This window comes from Castanea sativa, chromosome 6 (assembly GCF_040712315.1).
Source record: "Castanea sativa cultivar Marrone di Chiusa Pesio chromosome 6, ASM4071231v1".
Lineage (NCBI taxonomy): Eukaryota > Viridiplantae > Streptophyta > Magnoliopsida > Fagales > Fagaceae > Castanea > Castanea sativa.
In genome coordinates, this window is record NC_134018.1 from 47,020,019 (window position 1) to 47,041,692 (window position 21,674).

The 21,674-nt window shown below is 33.8% G+C and overlaps 2 protein-coding genes and 1 non-coding gene across 3 annotated transcripts; all 3 read right to left on the reverse strand.

The window, feature by feature from the left end:
- Positions 1-423: 423 nt before the first annotated feature.
- Positions 424-570, reverse strand: LOC142641833 (small nucleolar RNA snoR143). Its single transcript, XR_012845510.1, has one exon. It is a non-coding gene; the product is annotated as a small nucleolar RNA snoR143 (small nucleolar RNA).
- A 3,110-nt stretch (positions 571-3,680) lies between these two features.
- On the reverse strand, positions 3,681-10,396 carry LOC142639254 (factor of DNA methylation 1-like). The gene is made up of 7 exons (XM_075813410.1): positions 10,255-10,396; positions 8,832-9,122; positions 7,917-8,065; positions 6,018-6,212; positions 5,633-5,845; positions 4,262-4,520; positions 3,681-3,819 (listed from the first exon to the last, which is right to left on the reverse strand). Exons 2-6 carry the CDS (start codon positions 9,097-9,099, stop codon positions 4,284-4,286), a joined length of 1,062 nt encoding a protein of 353 aa, XP_075669525.1. The 5' UTR covers positions 9,100-9,122; positions 10,255-10,396; the 3' UTR covers positions 3,681-3,819; positions 4,262-4,283.
- A 3,805-nt stretch (positions 10,397-14,201) lies between these two features.
- Positions 14,202-20,397, reverse strand: LOC142639253 (protein INVOLVED IN DE NOVO 2-like). The gene is made up of 8 exons (XM_075813408.1): positions 20,138-20,397; positions 18,332-19,260; positions 17,952-18,133; positions 17,332-17,421; positions 16,941-17,228; positions 16,491-16,700; positions 15,197-15,435; positions 14,202-14,508 (listed from the first exon to the last, which is right to left on the reverse strand). The coding sequence occupies exons 2-7, from the start codon at positions 19,230-19,232 to the stop codon at positions 15,199-15,201; spliced, it is 1,908 nt and encodes a 635-aa protein (XP_075669523.1). The 5' UTR covers positions 19,233-19,260; positions 20,138-20,397; the 3' UTR covers positions 14,202-14,508; positions 15,197-15,198.
- Positions 20,398-21,674: the final 1,277 nt, after the last annotated feature.

Genomic DNA, 21,674 nt, shown 5'->3' on the forward strand with positions numbered 1-21,674 from the left:
CCCATAATATTAATGCCAGGTGTAAATGCCTCGAACTCATTGAACGAATCTCTAAGTTCCCATTAAAATTGTCTTTTGTGACAAATCAATCTTAAAAAAAAAAAAAAAGACTCCTAACTCTTAAGCTTCGAATATATGTCCAGCAACCGTGCCAAAATCCAGTTTGTCCTCAAAAGTTATAGCATATAGAGGCAACTCCTTTTCACCGATATTTATCATTTGTTATACGAAATGTCATTCACAACAAGTGAGTTCCATTTAGTTAGACACTGATAAGAATCTGAAGTTCGATCCCACCGCAACTTATTAATGTCATGCTCCAATAATAAATAATTATCGTTCAAAACTTAATAAAACATAAACAACAATTTAAACTCAATATTTAATCAAAGATTAAAAATTGAACAGTGACAAATGTTATAAAAATGTGAGATGTTTTTAGTAGACAAAAACGGGATAGTACGGCCCGTCATCTGTGGAATCATCTCTACGGTTGTCTGGCCGCTGCCTAATCACACGAACTATATTTTTCCAAAGAACAGATTTTTGTTACAAAACCTGTTCCCGAAAAAACAAGTATAGTAATCAGGCTTTCAATGTACGCACTGTTGCTTCAATGAGAACACAATAACAAAGTGTTTTCTCATATCAAACACAACAAATGCACAAACAAAATGTTAAAAAAAAAAAAAAAAATCTAAGGGGGTTTAGGGGCTCATATCAAGTGTAAAAGAATTGGATCTGTCATTGTGGGAACAAAAAAAAAACCCAAACCGAGAAAAAGAAAAGAGAGAGTAGAGACTCAAAAGTTTCAGATGCCAAAGCCTATTATTAGGCGGCACCTTTGGCTCTTTTCAATCTTTTCTCCTCCAAATCGAATTGGGTTTTTCGTTTTTTCCTTGTTTGGTGGAAAATAGAATCCCACTCGAGCCCTCTCTCTTTGTAATCATAGCCCTAAACCCATGAAAAAAAAGTGACTGTGTTTAGGGATATATGGATTATTAAAACCTTGTATGAGGTTTTTGTCTGGCCACAGAGAAAAGAGAAGGCTGATGAGAGTGAGATTGAGATTGGGAATGAGAGGAAAGCCAACGTAAGTTAAGTTGGTATTTATAGGATCGTTTTCTAGGGTTTTACGAGGTTACCAAACTCGAAAACCTGCGGGGGGGCTTAAAAGGCCAGTCCTGGTCAGGTCGAGTTTTAAGCCCAGCTCAATCTGGGCATGAGGGCCCATTGGGTTTGAGAGGATATCAATTATCTCATAATTTATAGACCAATGGCATGCAATCACCCTCTCACAAAAATCAGTCTAAATTTCAAGTCCAGCCCAATTTGGGTATGAAGAGGACCGGATACCGGGCTTCACAATTGAACCAGCGGTTAACGGGTTTTCTTACTTGTTTGCTAATTTTCGATTTTTGTGAATGATCGGACTGAACTAATATCTGATTCCCAATTGAATCGGTTAGTCAAGTCCGGTTTTTAAAACAATGGTTGATACAATATATTATATTTTAGAATTAAGCTATCTATATTTATTATTTGAGAGTGTTTTGAATTTTTTATTAAAAAATGTTTTAAATTTAGTTTTTTTTTTATTTTTTTATTTTAAGGAAAACACAAAGCATTTTACTCTATACGCATTAAATTTAGGGATAGCAATTTTGCTACGCCCCGCTTGACTCGCTTCATGCGGATTTTCCTTGCACCACAACGGTGGTGGGTCAAGCGTGAGACAGGAATGAGTTTAGACTTTTTAGATCCAACCTGTCATGCCCCGCCTTGTATTGATTTTAAATTTTGCATATCCTAAAACCCTATTATTTAAACAAAAATATTATCAGCTTATTTTATTCTATCCAACAAGGATTTTTGCTTCTATTTTTTTTTTTCACAAGATTGGAAATAAGGTACCAATTTTAATATTTTCTTTTCTCTTTATTATAAAAAAATTTACATACTATTGAATAATTGGTTTTGTATTATGAGATTTTTGTTTTTGTTGTGATATTATCTTGTTAAATACTTTAATAATATAATTAAATTTTTGCTAAAAATTAGTTTGATTTGATGTGATAAATTTATTTTTAATTTCAAGTATATTTTATTCACAAAACATGTTTTATTAAAAGCAATGGCAATAGTTGTGGGCAAATTAACAAAAAATAAAATTTTACAGGGTGGGGCAAGACTTCATGGGGCCACTAGTGGCAGGGATGAGGTAAGAAATTTTTTCCTATTATGCAAGGTGAGGGCACAGACCCTATCCTTAGAAACCCATCCCACCCTATTGCCATCCTTAATTGAATTACCTAAAGAGAAAGCATATATAAGTAAATCCATCATTTAAATTATGAAAAATACAAGACTTTAATAGCGTAAAAAAGTAAATATATCAAGAACCTACCAATATTAGGCTAAGAATTTGAAATAATTATCAATAAACTGAATGAGGTACCTCTTCTTTTTACACAAACCTCTCCACCCAAATCAATATCAAAGTGAAATAAAATGGATCAAACTAGCCGAAATGGAATGAAATGGATGGAATGGACAAAGTGGACTGAATTGGATGGAATAGAACGAAATGGACCAAAGTGAATTGAAATGGAATGAGTGGATGGAATGGACCAAAGGGGACCAAAATGGACCTAGTGGACGGAAGATTGAAATAGACTGAGTGGACCAAATGGACCCAACTAGAATGTAATAGACCGAACTGGATTGAATGGACTAAAGTGCACCGAACTGGACCAAATGGACCAAACTACTATATTGATATAGCTCAATATGAATATGAAAACAATAAATATATTATATAGATATGTATTTTTTTTTTTTTTTTTTAATGGTTAAACAGCAGATAACATTAAAAACTAAACAACAAAATCAGAACAAAGTCTGTTGGAGACTTGGAGTAAACTCCATTACAGTCATCCTCCAAGGCTTTACGCAAGTGTTACTTAAAACAACATTCAGTCTTATAGGCTATATCTTCGAGTCCTAATTTGTAAAAATTTTCAAAAATCTGAACTGAAGACAGCAGCGTGGGAAATTAGCTACTGGGAAAGACGTGTCCAGCTACCACCAAGTGTAGGCTTTAATCATGTTATCCTTTGTATAGTTAAGATAACATATCATTTACACTTTTTTTTTGAAGCTAATACGGCAGATAATTTTATCGAATCATCATTTGCTACAATTTGCTCAATGCTTGGACGAGTATCCACCATCCAATTTGTGATTGAATCAGATTCCCCAACTTTGGTTAATGCACTTAAGGTAATTTCGCCTTCCGCTTCTGCTGTTGCTGCACTGGTGTACTGCTCTCTGGCTGCTTCACATAAGTTCCGTAGGGTAGCCTTTTCGCATGTAGGAAGTCAGGGCAATAGGCCCGCTCACATTTTAGCAAAACACGCCCTTCGCATTGTTGCTTTCTCGGTTTGGATAGAAGAGATTCCTTGTTTTCTTGAACAAGCTCTTCTCCATAATATTATTGTTGGCACAAATTAATAGAATTGTTTGCAATTTCTCACATATATATTAAAAAAAAAAAACTAAAGCCAGGATAAACCTAAGGCAAACTGTGCCAACCAAAGTACAATCCCATTACATTTTCTCTGTGCAACACCAAATTAACAGCTTTTAAAGCAATGTAAAGTTAAATACAGTCAAGTATTGGGAAATTTATCACTAAGCTAAATGTCTCTACTCTTTTTAGGCATTAATGTCTGTTTCAGCTCTGTTAACTGTGGGGTCAATTTGTCTTCTATCATATAGTCAACCAGCGAGTGACGCTTCTGCTACCTCTACTTGTACCTATAGGGTAATCAAACATTTATAAGAAAATTTACAATATTTTAATATAAAAGTCATTTAAAGGAGGGCACAAGAAGATGAGCAAGATAAAAGCTTTAAAAAATGGAGGTCATGAAATTAAAACAAGATGTGTGGAAGTGAATGGATGACCATAAAGAAATCATCTTAAAGCAAAAAGATCATAATACATGAAACTGATCATAAGAAATAGCAACTTAGAGACCAGTCCCTCACCATCACACCCAAATAGAGTGAGTTTAACCACAGCGAGAGAGATAGATACATTAATATCTAGGGGCGTGAAGATATCATGTAAGATTAAAACGCTTTCTTTTAAGAACTAGGTGGAGGGTGAGGTCTGGCTTCAAGACACAGCAAGTGTGCGTGTGATTACTTATTACAAATAAAATAAAAGTAAATGTCAACTCAGAAAGGAACTTACAGTGTACAACCTGGAACCAACATTAGCGACGTTTTCTTTTACGCTTATGAGTCTTCAATTGCTTGATTAAGTATTGAATGATTTCTTTCATGGTGGATCTCCTTTCCTCCTTTAAGTTCCAAATTTCTGGTACTGCATACCTTCCACTGGCATTGACTTCATTTATTTCCAGCAGTGCTTTGGTTACAGCCTTGTATACATCCTCACCCCATTCATTCCTCAACTCTCGCAAGTTTTCGTCATCTTCATCTATTTGTTCCTGCATTTCTTCACAATTAGTGTCAACAGTTCTGTACATAACATACATGAATTATTAAGAAGGCATCAATACATACCATGTAAAGAAAAAATTCACTTTTATACTAAGCATTTGAAAGGAATGATTCCTAAGGGTGTCTAGATGTCTCGGAAATTAAATTGCTCCTTAATTTGGTTCATGTCCTTATTCTGTACATTGACAGCTCCATAACAGAAATTGATAATAACAAATTTAAACAGTGGAGACCGGTCATCATGATGGCTACTTATTTCCACATTGACCCATTGTGGAATTCCTACTTTTATTACAATTTGAGTAGGCTCTAGGAATTTTTTCTAAGGGGTCATTAAAAAACTTAAATTAAACAAAATTTAATTAAAAAAAAAGAACTTGAATATATTAAGTTATTGGAAAAAAAAAAAACATATGAAGTTTTACAATTTCCTTCTATGAGTTTTCATATTTTAAAATTATCTCATGATATTTTATTATTAGTTGTCATTATTTATAGTCAATATAAGTATGACCATTTTATTTTGTTAAGTTTGTATAATATTTTTGTTTTTATGTAATTTTGGTTATATATTTGTCATTGTTTTTATTAAAAAAATTTAAACTAAATGACAAAACTCAACCCCACTTGCACGGTATAATTATTAACCCACATAACCACACTCATCCATACATTAAAAAATACACTAAGTTGCTGTTTGATTGTGGGATAAGCTGATATTATTTTTAAGAATAAATTAAATTAGTAAAGCAATATTATATATATATATATATATATATATATGTTTTATTTTCAAGTCAGGGGGTTCATTTAAACCCCCTGAAGTGTATGTGCAGCCGCCCCTGAATTTGGGGTACGAAAGGACCATTGAATTTCCATGGGACATACAGAAGGTGCTCTCATTCTTTAAACCCTAATAAAAAGTCATACATTTAAGTGCAATAATGATTTAGTCATTTACTTCCATATGTAAGTATGACTTAACGGAAACATTAATTAGTTTGCATATGATTTTTTCCCAGAGTTGCCTATTTTCTGATATTATCAAGCCACAACTATTTGAAAGGTCACAGCGGCATGAAAAGGTGAATGAACATACTTGTGGTTCACCATTTAGCATAACAATCTTGAAGGGCTGCCATTGTGGATTTCTTAACCTTTCTTGCCATTTTGAACATAACTCAGCAGATATCTTCTTCCAGTCCATACCAGGGAATTTTTGTGAGCACATATGTTGAAAAGGTTTCCAGTCAATCTCGCCCATTCTTTTAATTCCCAAATTTGATCTCCCATTCAACATATCTTGCAAGCTCTGCATGGTAGAACAGACAGGAGATCAAGCTATGAAGCACCTGTATTTTTTTTAATCATGTTTTGAGGGTGGAACTAGCAAAAAGTCAGAGGTAATTGCCAAAAATAACCAAGGCAAATTGGTTGCATTTTTTCGTCAACTGTGTGCAAAAGATGAATAAATAGAGCCATACCTCCACTGTTTCTTTGCGAGCCTCTTGTAGCTCTTGGTTAGTCATACGCTCTTTAACTGTCAGAACACAGTTAAGGCTTTCTAAATCTTGCATTGCATCTGTCTTTTCATCTATTTCCTTTCTCAAAGTGTTGATCTGAGCATGTAAATTATTATCACATTCTACAGTATTTTGAGCTTGCAATTTTCCTTCCAACTGCATGAGTTATAATCAAATTTTGATGTTAGATTACCAAAAATCATCATCAAGTTAATTATAAAAGGAATTCAAGAAAATACCATGATTAATATTTAGTTATTTGCACAAAATGAAATTGCATAAACTTAATGGAAAGGCTGTTGAAAGTGAAAAACAAGAACTGGCACACATGCAACTCTTCCAGATCAGCATGGATATAAGGCTGCAGATATATTTTACATGCCATTACAGGCATCCAGCACCCCAAAGATATCGACAACCATGAGTAAAGCAGAGGACATTACAGATTCAAGTAGATAACAACATCCCATGTATCATCGAGTGCATCATCCAACCAATTCACACAATAAAATATTAATAAGAAGAGTGAAACTTGAAGAAGAGGGAAGATTCTGTGAAGCATACACTTGGAACTATTTGATATTTAGAGACAGTTTTTCCCACGTTTCAACAGACAATGTATGGTTGAGACATCAATATGTTAAAAGGTTTCCTTCTAGTTAGCCAATGTTTATAGATACAGAGTAGAATTGTGTAGCAGTTACAACTATCTGTCAAGATTAATAAAGAATGCTTTAGCTTCTTCTAGCGGAATGCTAATCTTTATAGCACAGTTCATGCACATTCTTTGACTTTTCTGTTAGAATGTAGGTTCCAAGCAGATGCTGGGACTAATCTGGCTATTTCGGCCTAAATTTCAACCACACTGCTTTTTGCATAAAGGGCTACACTTCTGTGAAGTCATTGGAACTCAGAGGATGTTTTGGCCAACATAATAATATCTATTAAGACTGACAAAAGATTCTTTTAGCCCATTCTAGCTGAATAGTGATCTTTTTTCTTTTTTTCCTTTTATTGGTAAGTAATACATGCACTTAACAAGTCTCAAACCCACAACCTCACTCTCCACCCATTTTTACGGCAGAAGGAAGTGTCATTTGAACTAGAGCTCATTGGCTGATCTTTTATGGAACAGCTCATGCACATTCTTTGACTTTTCTGCACTACCATATAGAATGTGGCTTCTGAGTAGACACTCGGACTAATCTAAGTATATAGACCCAAATTTCAACAATACTGCTTTTTGTATAAAGGGTTACTCGGTAACTTTTGTAAAGTTATTGAAACTGAGAGGATGTTTACCAAATATTTGGATATCTATTAAGACTGCTAAAAGGCTCATTAGCCCCTTCTAGCCGAATGCTGATCTTTATAGAAGATCATGTACATTCTTTGGCTTCCCTGTAATACCATATAGAATGTAGCTCCTATTGACTGTAAATACAACAAACAGCCAGAGGTGTGAAGTTGCATTGCTGCAGCTAGAGTCTTGCTCAGGACAAGAACTTAAAGAGAATCAACCGAGGTCCTATATAAAGCTGTACCTTAAAATACTGTTTAACTCCACTTCACAGTAAAGAAATGCTAACCAATGTGTAATATTATTGTTAAGCTATCTGCTAGTTATAATAACCACTCCCATTGGCATGCAAAATTGAAAATTGAAACTGTCAACAGAACACCAGAAAGTTGCCAAAGGCGTAAACTTATGCTGTATCACTTTTTCATCCTTTAAGTCCTTCTGCTACTTACTAACAACTGAATACAATTTATATTATAAAACAATGTGGAATTTTTCAATTTTTATAAACTTCCAGATTTTGAAGAGATGCTCAGGTGTCCAGTGACTACCATACTAACCTTTTCAATCACATTCATTAAATTTCTACGCTCCAGGTCATTGTGGGCCTTACTCTCCTCCAATTCTTTAGCTTGCTGCTTGAGCTCTTTATTTTTACATTCCATGGCACCCTCCAGCTTCCTGTTAATGGAATACATCTTTTTCTTCTCTGTGGAAATTAAGAAGTATGAAATAATCACAAAAGGAAACAAAATTTTATCAAAAAATGCAAGAGAAGTCTAGATGCTGTGCAAGACTATACTAGCTATAAGTACATTGATAGGCACAAACTAAACAGAATAGATGAATGAATGGAAGTACGACTAACATCAAAAGAGGACAGCAACACTCTCAGAGACATGTTCAGACTTCATAAAGTATGTACTACAATAAATAAATTTTAGAGACTGACAATAACATCCTGTATTAGCTTGCTTCTAGGAAAGATGCTCCTTGCGAGCCTTTATCGACTAAGCACAGTTATTAAAGCTGGGATAGGAGCACTTTGGTTTCCACAGAGACAGGTTTGCCTATATCTCTTGCTGTTTATTTAAAATAGAAAAGCTTGGATTGCATACTAGAAAGCAAAAGAGAAAAACTTGCCTGAGAAACTGATAGAAGATCTTGCTAGTGCATTTCCTAACTTAATTCTATGCCATATGAGCAATGAGAATTGAGAGGTCAACTATATTTAACTTGCTACCCATGACTGAAACACCAAAAGTAATCTAGATGATGTAAAAACTGTCATGCCATAAGAAAATTGTTCAAAGAAAAACCCAGAACCATTGTCTTATAGATGCCTACCAACTTGGAAAGGCCTGTATTACAGACATTCAATGTCATGAACTTTGACATATACATGACATGACAACAATAAATAAGGAATAGTGCAGTAAGCTTCTCCAATGACATGTTTCAGAAAAATAAGATACCTGCATGCAACTTATCTATTTCATTCACCAGCAGTTTAACATATGCAGAGGACTCAGAGTACTTGTGCTCCTTTTCCAGCAAACTTTTCTGTTTGGAATCAATCTCCTTTGTAAGCCCCACAACAAGTTGGCGGACAGTAGCCGTTGTCTCGTTATACTTATGCTCCATCTCCAACAACCTTTGGTTCTTGTAGTCAATCTCATTTGAAAGACTCACAGCAAGTCTGCGCACTTGATTTAGTTCCTCTTCGTTCTTGTTGTCTGACATTTGGACATAAATTTTGAAGTTGCCTGCAACATCAGTCAAAAACAAGATTCAGCAAATAGAATATCAGGTGAACAAAAAGTGTCAGATTTAGTACTTTATCCATCCAGAAAATTAACAATTTTTGGGTATAAACAACAACAAAGACAAAGCCTTAATCCCAAAGGTTTGGGTTCAACTATAGATACTCAACAAAGTAGTCAAGATTGGCCACATGTATGTTCTATTCTATCTAAAGTCATACAATTTGTGGGTATACGTATCCTAAAAAATAATATCAACCAAAAACTAAAATTATATGGCTTTTACAACCAGTTTATACATGTGGAAATCAGAAACTCACCCGCCGCCCATTTCTATGAGAAACAAAGCTTCCTGCCATTTGAGCTAGAGCTCATTGACAAGCTTTAATTTCCCTAACACCATAACCAACATCCTTTATGGAATAAATTGATGGAACTTATGGAACAGTCATTCAGTATATCTTAATTGTTTGTGTATTTCATAAATGAGAACGTCCAACTTAGCTGAGAGGGTCCAAATATTTCAGCTTGAAAAGAGACATAGCTAAGGTGATTTAGGTTCATGAATTAAGAAATCTAAATTGACAAATCAATTTGGCTAAATAACTAATCGTAAATTGCTTTGATAAAGACATACCAAAACAAATACATCCAAACTGTTACCAAATCTTAATCATTGAAATCATGATCATCATCATATACAACAGAATCAAACCACATCTACTTTAACCCAGTCAAATAAAATGTAAAAACAAAGATTCCCAACACCCAAATCTTCCAAAATCCCCAAGAAAAAAGAAACCACTTACAAAACCCACAGTAAAACATTTATACACTTACAAATCACACATTTTTTGCTTAACAAAACACAAACTTTTTCTTTCTTTATGGGTAGGTGGTCCATGCATACACATTCTTGTGCTTAAGTTATTATAAACATGAAAACCCACAAAAAACTAGACAAACGAATCAGAATGTACATAAATCACAACAATAATTGGAAACATAAAAAAAAAAAAAAAAAACCATGTAGTGCCATTGGACCCAGATCTCAGAACACAATTTTTAAGATAACACAAGCCAATTACACCACACCCAAGAAAAGGAAAAGAAAGAAAAGAGACAATAAAAATACCAAATCTGAGTGGCAATTATGGAGAGGAGCTGTTGCGATGTGAAAGATTTATTAGGATCAGAGTTGCAGTGAAGACTTGAGGTACAAGGAAGAGCTGGGTAGGGAAAGGGTGGCAGGGGCACATAGCATTGGTGGTGGTACCGAAATGCCAAGTGGCAATGAATCAGAAATGTAAGGTCTTTCCGTTGGAATGCGCTTTGTGAAAATAGATATTCAGGGACCACTGCTCTGACATGGTCGATTCTGTCTACAGTTTCGAAAAATAGTATGATTTGTAAGTTGATGTGAAAGTGGTTATCCACAAAACTTTAATATGGTCATTTATCCTCCTGAAAAATGATAGAGTTTAGAAAATAAGTAGTATTGTTTGTAAGTTTTAGTGAAAGTGATTATACCCGTTCACTGCTTGACGTCTTCAACAACAAATAGTATTATTATTATTTTTTATTTTTCATAAAACAATTTGAGAAATAAGTTATATTTGTAAGTTCTAATAAAACGATAGAGATTTGTTTAGCAAAAAAATAAAACAAAACAAAACAAGACGAAATTGTACTGATTTAATATAAGTGATCACTCCCCTTAAATCGTCTAATTCTTTCCATGTTTTAGTTAGATGTGGAACACTACAGATAGTATTGATTTACTTACATCAAAATTTAAGTTTTTCAAATATATGGTTGTATTCGTATTAAAATTCTCTTCATTTGATCCAGTCTATTAATTCTCTCATTATTATGGTTGAATAAAAGATTTGTAATTTAATCTCTTCTTACATCAAAAATCGATTGGTATTTTGGTCTGATAATTAATAACACAAACATCATAATTGGACGTCATAGATAACTATATATATATATGTTAAAAAAATTTTAAAAAAAATCTCCAATTATCATTAAGTACCATTTTTAAATGGGGTGGCACACCTTAAGTTTAACCATTGATTCCAATAAATAAACTCTCTCCATATCTATGTATTTCATTGATCATATTGTTGCGTCTTTAAATTTAGAAATTTAAAGGCAGCTAATTTATACTCATTTCAAAATAATCTCTCGTATTTGTTACCGAATATATAAGACTCTTTTTTTTAGAAAAAATATATAAGACTTCTGCAACAGAAAATTTGACATTTTCAACGGGGCAACGTTTTTTTGGGTATGTTAATGGGCAAGTATCTTCTTATAAATGTAATAATAAGACTCTAGGACATTTTAGTAAAAATAAAATTGGTTTTAAATAATTTATTTTAATTAATTATAAATATATTACAGATATTATAAATTTTATTACATAAGCATCGCAAACTGATGTGTTCGCTTTTAAATACAATACAAAAAATAATTAAAAATTTTAGGGTTATTGATGTAAAAACAATTACATCTATTATTGTCATGATAATTTGCAAATTTTGAAGTTTTAACATCTCACTACTCGCAAACACATGCAATGTGTGAGAAAACGTTATATAATCATTTTATAAGAATATAATGTAAAATTTGTAGATTAAATAGTGCATGTGTTATTTATAAGTATTTTTTATTTTTATAAGTTTTATGTAATTGAACATATAATGTATATTGCATTTTTAGGGACTGGATTTGGTTCCAGAGCCCAAACGACCGGAAGACCTAGGCCCAAATAACCCCACACAATGAATTTATAGAGAGTAGGCAGCAAGACTAGGCTTCTATAGGTTAGATAACGTTCATTATGGGCCAAAAATAACAAGGAAGCAAGGAAAAACAGAAGGTAACCACAATATTGTAAAAGAAATTTCTCCTCAGCCAAGTCCGAAGAGATTGGTTCTTGAATATATTACTATGAGACTTGTTTAAAGTTTCAGTTCTTTGTGCTACAACGTTTTTCTCTACTATTTCTCCGATCTCCCCTCTCTGGGGGACCTTCTACCTTATATAGACATTTTTAGATGATTTTGACCTTCTATTTGTTGATCACACAGGCCACCACTTAAGTGCTAATCTCATTAGGCACCTTCCCTGAACCCCTGTGAGATGCGATGACCAAAACAGCACTGTTCAAAAGTTTTCTCCACATAAATGTGGCCAGGAAGTTTGGTAGGATGCATTAAATGTGGTGGCAGCCACTAGCTTTTCAATCACGTCAGTGCTAGCCCCCTTCCCAAAGCTCTTTCTATACAGTAAGGCCTTCTTTGATGATGTGATCATAAAATCTGAGGGTGTGGCCTCTTCAACACAGTAATTGTCCTTCTCGGCCATGCTATGACTCGGAATTCTTGTACCCCACAGCATTCAACAACAATACATAGTGATATAAACGTAATTTAATAAAAAGATTTAAATTACATAGCTATAATATTGTTTTATATAAATGGAGAAATCGTTATTAAATTGATTTTTTTCCTCAAATATATCATAACTGATTAACAAATTTGAACATATTAAAGAATATTAAACAAAAATGTACAATCACATCCCATGGAACACATACATTAACTATTAAATTATTATATAAATTTAGAATTGTAAATTTTTTTCATTTCAAATATAAGTGGAAAAAAGTAGAAAAGGCTCGCAGTTCAGCTGAAGTCAATAGATGCCCACATGCAGTACTATAAGCAAGTGACATAAGCCTATTCCATTTTTGTTCCGCTAACTATTTATGAAGTAAGATCCAAGCCAGGGAATGTGTATAGTAGCAGTCACAAGTTTGGTATTTCATTATGCATCAAGATGACTACGACTCCAAAACTAGACTTCGGAGTTAAATATTTTCTAGTAAAACACTATAGACACCATAGCTTCCAGAACTCCTTAGTTGACAAAATTATTATTATTCTCATATATGTCTACCATTGACGCTACTTTATTGCTTACCATTAACAACCCGCCACCTCAAAAATTGTGAAGAAGTTGTCCCTCTAATTTATATCATATTTCCATCAGACATGTATAGAAGCTTTGTTCTGACTCAATGGTATTTGATGTTCCTATATCTCAATCACATACAGTGTTGTTAAAAGTGCGCTTAAGCTCAAAGCTCGAAACCCTAAGATTCCAACGCTTTTTGCCTCAACAGTCAAGCTCATTCAAAGAAGCGCGCTTTTTTGCGCTTTATCAAAAAGCTTAAGCGTGCTTTTTGAAGCTTTTTTATATTTTTCAAAAAAAAAAAAAACCAAAACCAAAACTAAATTAAAGCTATAGGATCTTGACATTATTGATATAAACCATTGATTTTGTATATTTTTAGTGTAAATTACTTATAAAAATATATATTTTTTGAGTATAACTTGTCCTAAAACCCAACCACAACCTCCCAAATCTTCTCTATTTTTATTTTTTTTCCTTGAAACAGTAACCCACCTAGCTCCTTGGTACCAATTACCATGTTGCAATGGCCTCATATTCTTAGCTCATTCATGAAAAAAAAAAAAAAAACCGTATGATATAATATATGTGATAATTGTTTAGTTACTTTGGTGGTTGATTTGGAACATGGCAACCTAATTCTTCCAAAGTTATAGTCATTAAGTGATTAAATTATTAACTAATATTACTAATTAGTCATAGGGCATTATAAATATAGAAGATTTAAGAAATGATATTACATGGAAATACTGATATCTAGCTTATCCAAAAATATAAAATGACTTGACTTGCAATTTTTGTGTTAAAAATGCAAAAGTAGGACATATCTAAATGTTATATGAATTATATAAAATGTTTTATTTCAATTTATGTGATAATTTGATCATATGATTGTTACATTTCTCATTAATAATAATTTTAAATTATTTTTGAAAAATGTGCACTTCACTTCAATCAGGTGCGCGCTTGCCCTTTGCGCCTAGGCTCCAAGAGCCCTTCGCGCTTAAGTGCGCCTCTCGCTTTTACCAACACTGATCACATATGGTTATGTTTGGTAGATATGGGACTACAATGGTAACTCATATACTCAAGGAACAGGGGAAGGAAAGAAGTTTATTTTAAAACACAAGTTTTAGATTGAAGGCTACACTGCATTTTCAAATAGATTTTCCATCAAGTTTCCCATCCATCGAACAAGAAGAATGCTAAATATGCAGTTGCTTTCCACAAGTTGTTCAATGGAGAGAAGACAGACTCTCCGATATGAAACACAATAAATTACAGAGAACACATGCCTTGAACACCCGCCACCATCACGTAAGTGGGCAGCTTATTCCATCTCTCAGTGACATGTCTTCCAAATTCCACTACATTGTTCCGTTAGGGGACTCTCATATATTATTTCCTGCAAACAAAGCAACAATGTTTTCATGTGAGAAAAATACTGAATATGGCTTTCCTTACAAGATACTGAAATCTTGGGTACATTAAAGCTACTGAATAAAGAATTTAATGTCATTTACTCATTTCTACTAACATAATCATGGGAATGACTATAACAAAGGCTAACGACTAAAGAATTTAACGTCATTTATGACTACATAATCATGGGTAAGACTATCACATGGACCAACCCTAACTAGTCTTTTGAGGATCCATGGCCAACCCCAAAATTTCGGGAGAAAGCCTTGGTTGTTGTTGTATGACTATGACATAACAGCTGCTGGATTATTTTTGTAAAAACAAACTGAGCTGAATACAAATGCAATATTTGCAGAACACAGCTTTAAAAAAATGAAGTAACATGGTCTGTGTATCCTCATGCTTCATTCACTGTTGAATTTATATCTATTTATCAATTGTCTTCCAGGAAAAGATGCCACCTATCCTAGGTAGTAAAAGCTTGGTCTACTGCCAAAGCAACAGTACCTATCATAGGCAGCAGATTTTTTTTCAGTAAGGTGGCAAAGGCTACATTCAAGACTCATTACATGCTAGTCTGCCAAAATTTAATATTATTAATGAGTGCCTCACATAGCTGTTCATTCGTTTCACTTAATTTTTATAATAAACTAAATGAAACTGATACCAACCTTCAACTCATTCCCCTTTTGCGTTTAGCTACTTTCCATTGCTTCAATATAAACATGACCCCCTCTTCAAGTGTGGCTCTTCTTCCCTCTGGATAGTTCCACAATTCTGATATTATATACCGCCCACTAGGATTGTATTCATTAATCTCCATTAAAGCTGCTGTCACAGCGTTGTAAACTCCATCACCCAATTCTTTCCTCAGATCATTCAATTTCTCATCTTCTTCATCTATAACTTGCTGAAACAGTGACATTCATCTTAAGTAAACCATATCATGTTAAAAAAACAAGCAAAGTAACAAGAAGTGATGAATAAGGACTTCACAACCAAAAGCATACAGGCTATGGAAATATTTGAATACCATTGCAAGCTTAACTACTTCATTTAAAATTTGAATAGTAATTTGGGGCAACAGAATCCTTGAACATTACATAGACGTAATACTTAAAAAAAAATTCATATCTAAGCTGTTGAACAAAAAAATTAAGCAAATGTAGATGCTCTGCATACATATGGATAGACAGCAGAAAGCATGTTCCTGACAAGTTACATAAAAGACAATAAAAACCACAAACAGACATGCAAACCATTCGTTTGTTCAAACATCACACTGGCAAGGGACTTTCCCATCATAATTCACATATTCAGACTATCTAATTACATAAGCAACACAAGCACAGCCAAACTAAACCAGACTAGAAATCTAATCCTTTAATTTAGATCAGGAAACTTTGATAACTGACAATAACCTAAGCCCGGCTAGCTTGGAAGAGTAAAATAAAAGGGAAAGGTAAAGATACAGACTAGCTCCTCTTTAGGAACAATGACATCATTTTAAAAGAATAAAGTACACATGTTGATGTGGCCATCTACGTATGACAATAGCAAGTACACTTGTGTCACAAGTCACAACAATGTGGAAGTGTCTAGTAGCTTCAGTTTTAAAGCATTTAGTATTTCAAAATAAAGTGTGAAATTTCGAAGAATTTTATCTTATTTTATAATTTTTTTTAAAGGCTGCTTTAAAGTTTCTGTACTCTTTTGAGCCCTTTATTCTCCTTGATTTGCTCAATTAAAAAAAGAGGGGGAGGGGGCAGCATGTCACTTACAATCACATTCCTCTTTTCATCCGTACAAATGATTATGTTAAACTAGCATTATAAAGACATGGAATGTTTACAACATCATGAAAAAGAACATGCATTTGACAGCATTATTTGCTATGGAACGGGTTTAAACTAGAACTAAGAGTAATCTAATTGAACCAGATTTTTAGCAATCTAGGAAAAACACCTGATGGTTCCCATCAACCGTAATAACTTTCAAAGGATGCCAGTCAGGGTCCTTCAGATATTCCTCCCACAATGAGCATAGCTCTGAAGCTCTGTCTTCTGCTTCTTCCTCATTATACTTTCTTTTCATTGCTTCATGGAATGGTTTACCGTCAAGTTCTCCCATTCTCTTAACGCCAATATGAGCACGGCTAGCTAAGTCTTTCAGGTCCTACAAAGAAAGAAAATTAGTACTTTTGCACAAGCTATGGGAACATGTATTAAGTTTGGGGTTGAAAAATTGGACACATTAACACTAGAATTAGTCTCCAGGGGTTCCTAGTCTTAATAAATAATAAATCAAAACTTAAGTCATGTATATGATTATAGCATCTTTGTATTAACTTATGATAAAAACATATGCAATTTTTGAGCTTCTTGCTGCTCATCATTGAAGGGGGAAAACACTTACATTAACTAATTCTTTTCGAGCTTCTTGCAGCTCATCATTGCTCTTGCGCTCCTTCACTATTAATGTTTGGTTCAAAGCTTCTAAATCTTCAAGTTCTCCTTCTTTTTCTCGCAACTGTTTGAGTATTGTATCCACTTTTTCCAGAATTTCCACATCTCCATCGTCTCCCATGTGCTTCATGACATTTAATGACCCTCTCAATCTCTCAATTTCCAATTCCAGTGCTTGTTTTGCATCCAGTTGCTTTTCTAATTGAATTATTCTCTTATGGAGTTCCTCCTTTTGCCTCTGTGTATGAAACCAATTGTAAAGTATAACTAATCTATCTTTATCCAAAATGACAAGGCAATGTTTAGGTTATCCTTTAAGCACTTAGAAACAACTCACAAACCTTCTGATCTTCAGCCAGTTTCAATACATTCACATCAGCCTTTTCTTGCTCCAATGAGGCCAATTGCAGAGAACTATTTCTTATAGCATTCTGATAGAATAACAAAAACAGCTCTGTCAAACAGTCTTGCAAACATGAAAGTGTAATCATAAAAAGAACACTTCAACTGATGCTGCAACTAGTTGAATAATTTTTTCATTTTTTTATTTGGATAAGTAACAACTAGTTGAATAAATTAAAGCAAATAATAGGAGTTACTTTGACAATTTCAAGTTTAATGGTTTTCTAATCAATCATTCCGGGGGTTATCAGATTTGTTGAGTACCACTCTGTTCTTCCCCTTTTAGAGCAACTTGATCATTTCTCTCAAATTCAATTGTTTTTTTAACCAAAGACAATTTACCTCTACAATAAGATTTATTATCTTGTTTAACAGTTGCATACAATACCCCTCTCGCATGAGCATGGACCCCACAAGCATGGGAACCACCCTTGACCCTTATGTCCAGGGGTGTTGTATGCCATCGTTACACGAGATACCACCTCCTTCAGTAATTATAGCATGTGAATTGTGAATCTAAGAGAAACTATGACAGCAATGAAGCCCAAAGTAACAATACCTTTTCAATCTCTTCAGCGAGCTTTTTGCTTTCGCTCTCGTTCCGTGCCTCACGCTTTTCCAATTCTACCCCACGCTGCTCAAGCTCAGTTTTCTGAGATTCCACTAGCAACTTGAGCTTTTCGTGGTCTTTAAAAATCCTCTGAAAGTGATCCCTCGCACTTAGTTGTATCTTTTTAATCTCTATCAAGCAAAAAAACATGGGATAGATTAATGTCACTACAACAGCCTGACACTAGATAGTAAAATATCCAATATGGTGAAATCTACACTACAACTCACCAACTATGCATGAATTCCACAGCTGTAAAAAGCTGAAAACATATTATACTTTAGGTTACTAAAGAAAAGTAAACATTCGATCTCTATAACAGAACAAACCTTCATTATAGGCTTGAAGCAGCTTATCTTTCTCTTCTATTATGTTGCTAAGGGATACTGTAGTTTGAGTACATCTTTCCTCCATTTCTTTCAAACACTTGTTCTTGACCTCAATGAGGTTTTTCAGATTAGACACAAGTTTACCCTGCTTCCGTGCTTCTTCCTCCATAATGTCAGAAATTGTCCTAACATCTCCAATCTTTTGTAGGTGGTCCCCAATAATTCCAGTTGAATTATAGTCATCTGCACGGGCAACCCAAGCATAAAGACCAGATTTTTGGTCATTATTAGCTAACCAGTCCTTTTTCCCATGATGATCTGCCTCATAAGCCCTCTCAAATGACATAGCATTATGTAACCCCGGCCAATCTTTGCAGAATTCCACAACAGCGCTTCCTGAATGACCCCGAAAATTCCATAGAGGGTGGACCCTTGTGGGATTAAACCCTCTACTTTTCAATTCATCCCTCAGCTTGGATCCACTTTCTCCTACATATCTCCCTTCCTCTGTTCGTTTAGTTGGAATGTTAACTACAATTCCTGTCCAAGGCCACACTAATTTCTCATCGTGGTCACAGCCAACAGGAGGATCATTCTTGTTCACAGGTTTTGATGGACTTGCTAAATCCTTTTCCAAATATTTCACCAAAGCAAGGTGATTAGCCTTCTCTTTTGCACTTCTTTTATCTGAACTACTGTTGCCCACGCCAGAAGCATGCTGAAGAAGTTCCTTATATAGATAATCTCGTTTTTTCTTCTTCGGGCAGTAGGGGCAAGTAAATGTCTCATTTGAGTTTTTGACATTGTGATTCCCATTCTTCAATTTTTCATAAGTTTTATCCTCATACTCATCCATTTCAGATTCACTAATATCTGAATCCTCTCCTGAGCTGAAATCCATCACGACTCCCCTTAAAGATAAATAGTACCTGGAAATTTGAAAAATGAACCAAAAAAAAAAAAAAAAAATACAAACTTAACATATTTCTTGCACAGGTAATTTCCATTATTTATTGGTCAATATTTTATATATGATTATACAACCGTCAGGAAGTGAACTAGTGTAACCAGAGCTCAACGAGAAAAGATAGACATGATTGACAGTTTAACACACAACCACTACAATTCATCTAAAATCTTACTTCTTTGAATCCAAAATGCATTTCCTCCCTTTTCTGGTAAGCCATCGATGATAAATGGAGTATAAACCCTTAAATCACACAATCCAGCAGATCAAACAGAAACATAATTGGACATTTGGGCTTCATCAGGGTGGCATTTACACAACTGTCTTATTCTCTTATTTCATTTTTTTTTTTCCCCTTTTCTGGCAGAATCCATGAGACAATTTCAGACCAAAGGCACATTGTATCTAAATACCAATAACTAGCAAGAACTACATTCTAAAAATTTTCTATATAATTAGTAAGCATATCAACCACACTTGAAGAAACCCAGATACAATCTTGCATTTGGCAACCCCAAAAAAAAAAAAAAAAAGCAGATAAACAGTAGCAGAACAGTTATTGTTAAACTCCAAATTCCCAAATCAGCCCAACTAAACCTTAACCCAACAACATTATCTTATCTACCTAAAACCCATCATTAAAATTAACTAAAAAATAAAATAAAGCCCGATCCGAGAAAAGGAACCAAGAAGGAACTAACTTTTACAGAGCAATCTAGAACCTTAAAAACTCCAAAACTGAGACACAGAGAGAAAAATCAACCCCACAAGATGAGAGTGTAGACAAATTATTTTAAACAGTGCATGCATGCAAAGAAATTTGAAGCAGAGAAGATTACCAGTGAGAAAATTAGTTGACTTGGAACTCCTGGGGGTCACAATAAAAATCAATTAGTGAAATTTTTTTTGACACTGTGAGTTTCTATTTTAGAAGAATTGGGAATCTGGATCTTGATCAAAATTGGGAACTGGGGGAAAATTTGAGATGGTAGTGAGTAGTTAGTGACTAGGGTTAGGTGCTGTGTGGCTGTGGCTGTGCGCGTGAAATGTGAATGTGAGTGCGTGGGACACTGTGAGAAATGAGAGATGAAGTATCTGCACGCGCCACTGGAGCGCGACTGGTCGTATAAAGTGACGGAATCCAAGCTCTGGACTGTAGCAGATTCTTTAATAGCCCTTGTCTGCGCATCTCGAACAGTATTTTTTTTGTTTTTTTGTTTCACGAAAAGATTGAGAAAAGTTTGAATTATACCGATTTATTATCATTCTAAATACATATTTTAAGTTTTTAAATAATATTATATATATTTTATACATTTTTTTATTTATATGTATTTTTAAAAAAATTAAAAACTATTGTTTAAACATATATACCAAATTGTCTCTAAAAAAAAAAACATATATACCAAACGAGCCCTAAACTTTTGGCTATTTTAGCTTAAAATGATGTGTCTACAATATTTTCATAATATTTTACAACAAATTCTAGGTGACAGATTATTATTGATTGTTATTATTAGGGAAAAAAGTAATCTTAGTATTATATTTAAATTTGAATCAATAATAACTAATCACTTGAACCCCTTCGTACCCATGTAAAAAGGGAATTGCAGGTTTTGTTTAATATTGGAAAGAAGCGCACCCTTCTCGATAGCACTATGCATCATAAAAGGTGTGAAAAAAGCGGAATACTTTGTTTCGGCAATCTCTTACTATCAAAATGTTATAAAAAAATTAAAAATGTTGTAAAATTATTGTTAGCTAAATTCTCCATGAGAAGAATTACAAGGTTTTTGGTTTTTTTTTTTTTTTGAAGGAAGATTTTCGGCTATTTCGAGAAATCATCTCGAAGAGTATTTTCGTATCTTTGTTTCACAGAAAAGTTTGGAGAGTAGTACTTGACTAAATTCTCAATCAGTCGATATAAAAGACCTTCGGCTATTTTGCGGAAGGTGTAAACTTTGTTAGGCTACTTTAATTTTTGAGGAAGGTGTAAACTTTGGTTACCATGTGTTTAGAGTCAACTTATTAATGTTTTTGTTGTTATTTTTGCTTCTAAAAAATGCACTAAAATATATTTTTAATTTAAAAAGTGAGGGAAGAAATATGAAATTCTTAAAAAAAATTGTACTTCAAAGCTAGAAGTTCAATAAATAAATAAAATCAAATAGACACGTGTCTATTTGGGAATAGTTTATCTAACTTTTTACTAAAATTTTTTTATTGAAAGTATGTTAAAGTATACTTATACCTTGAAAAAAATTGAAAAGCTGTACATAAAAGCTAAAGCCTAAAAATTGAGTTTATAAACTGATGCCAAACACATTCGTATCAAAGCTTTTTCTCTATCTCACACCAAAAATATTTGAGATTTGA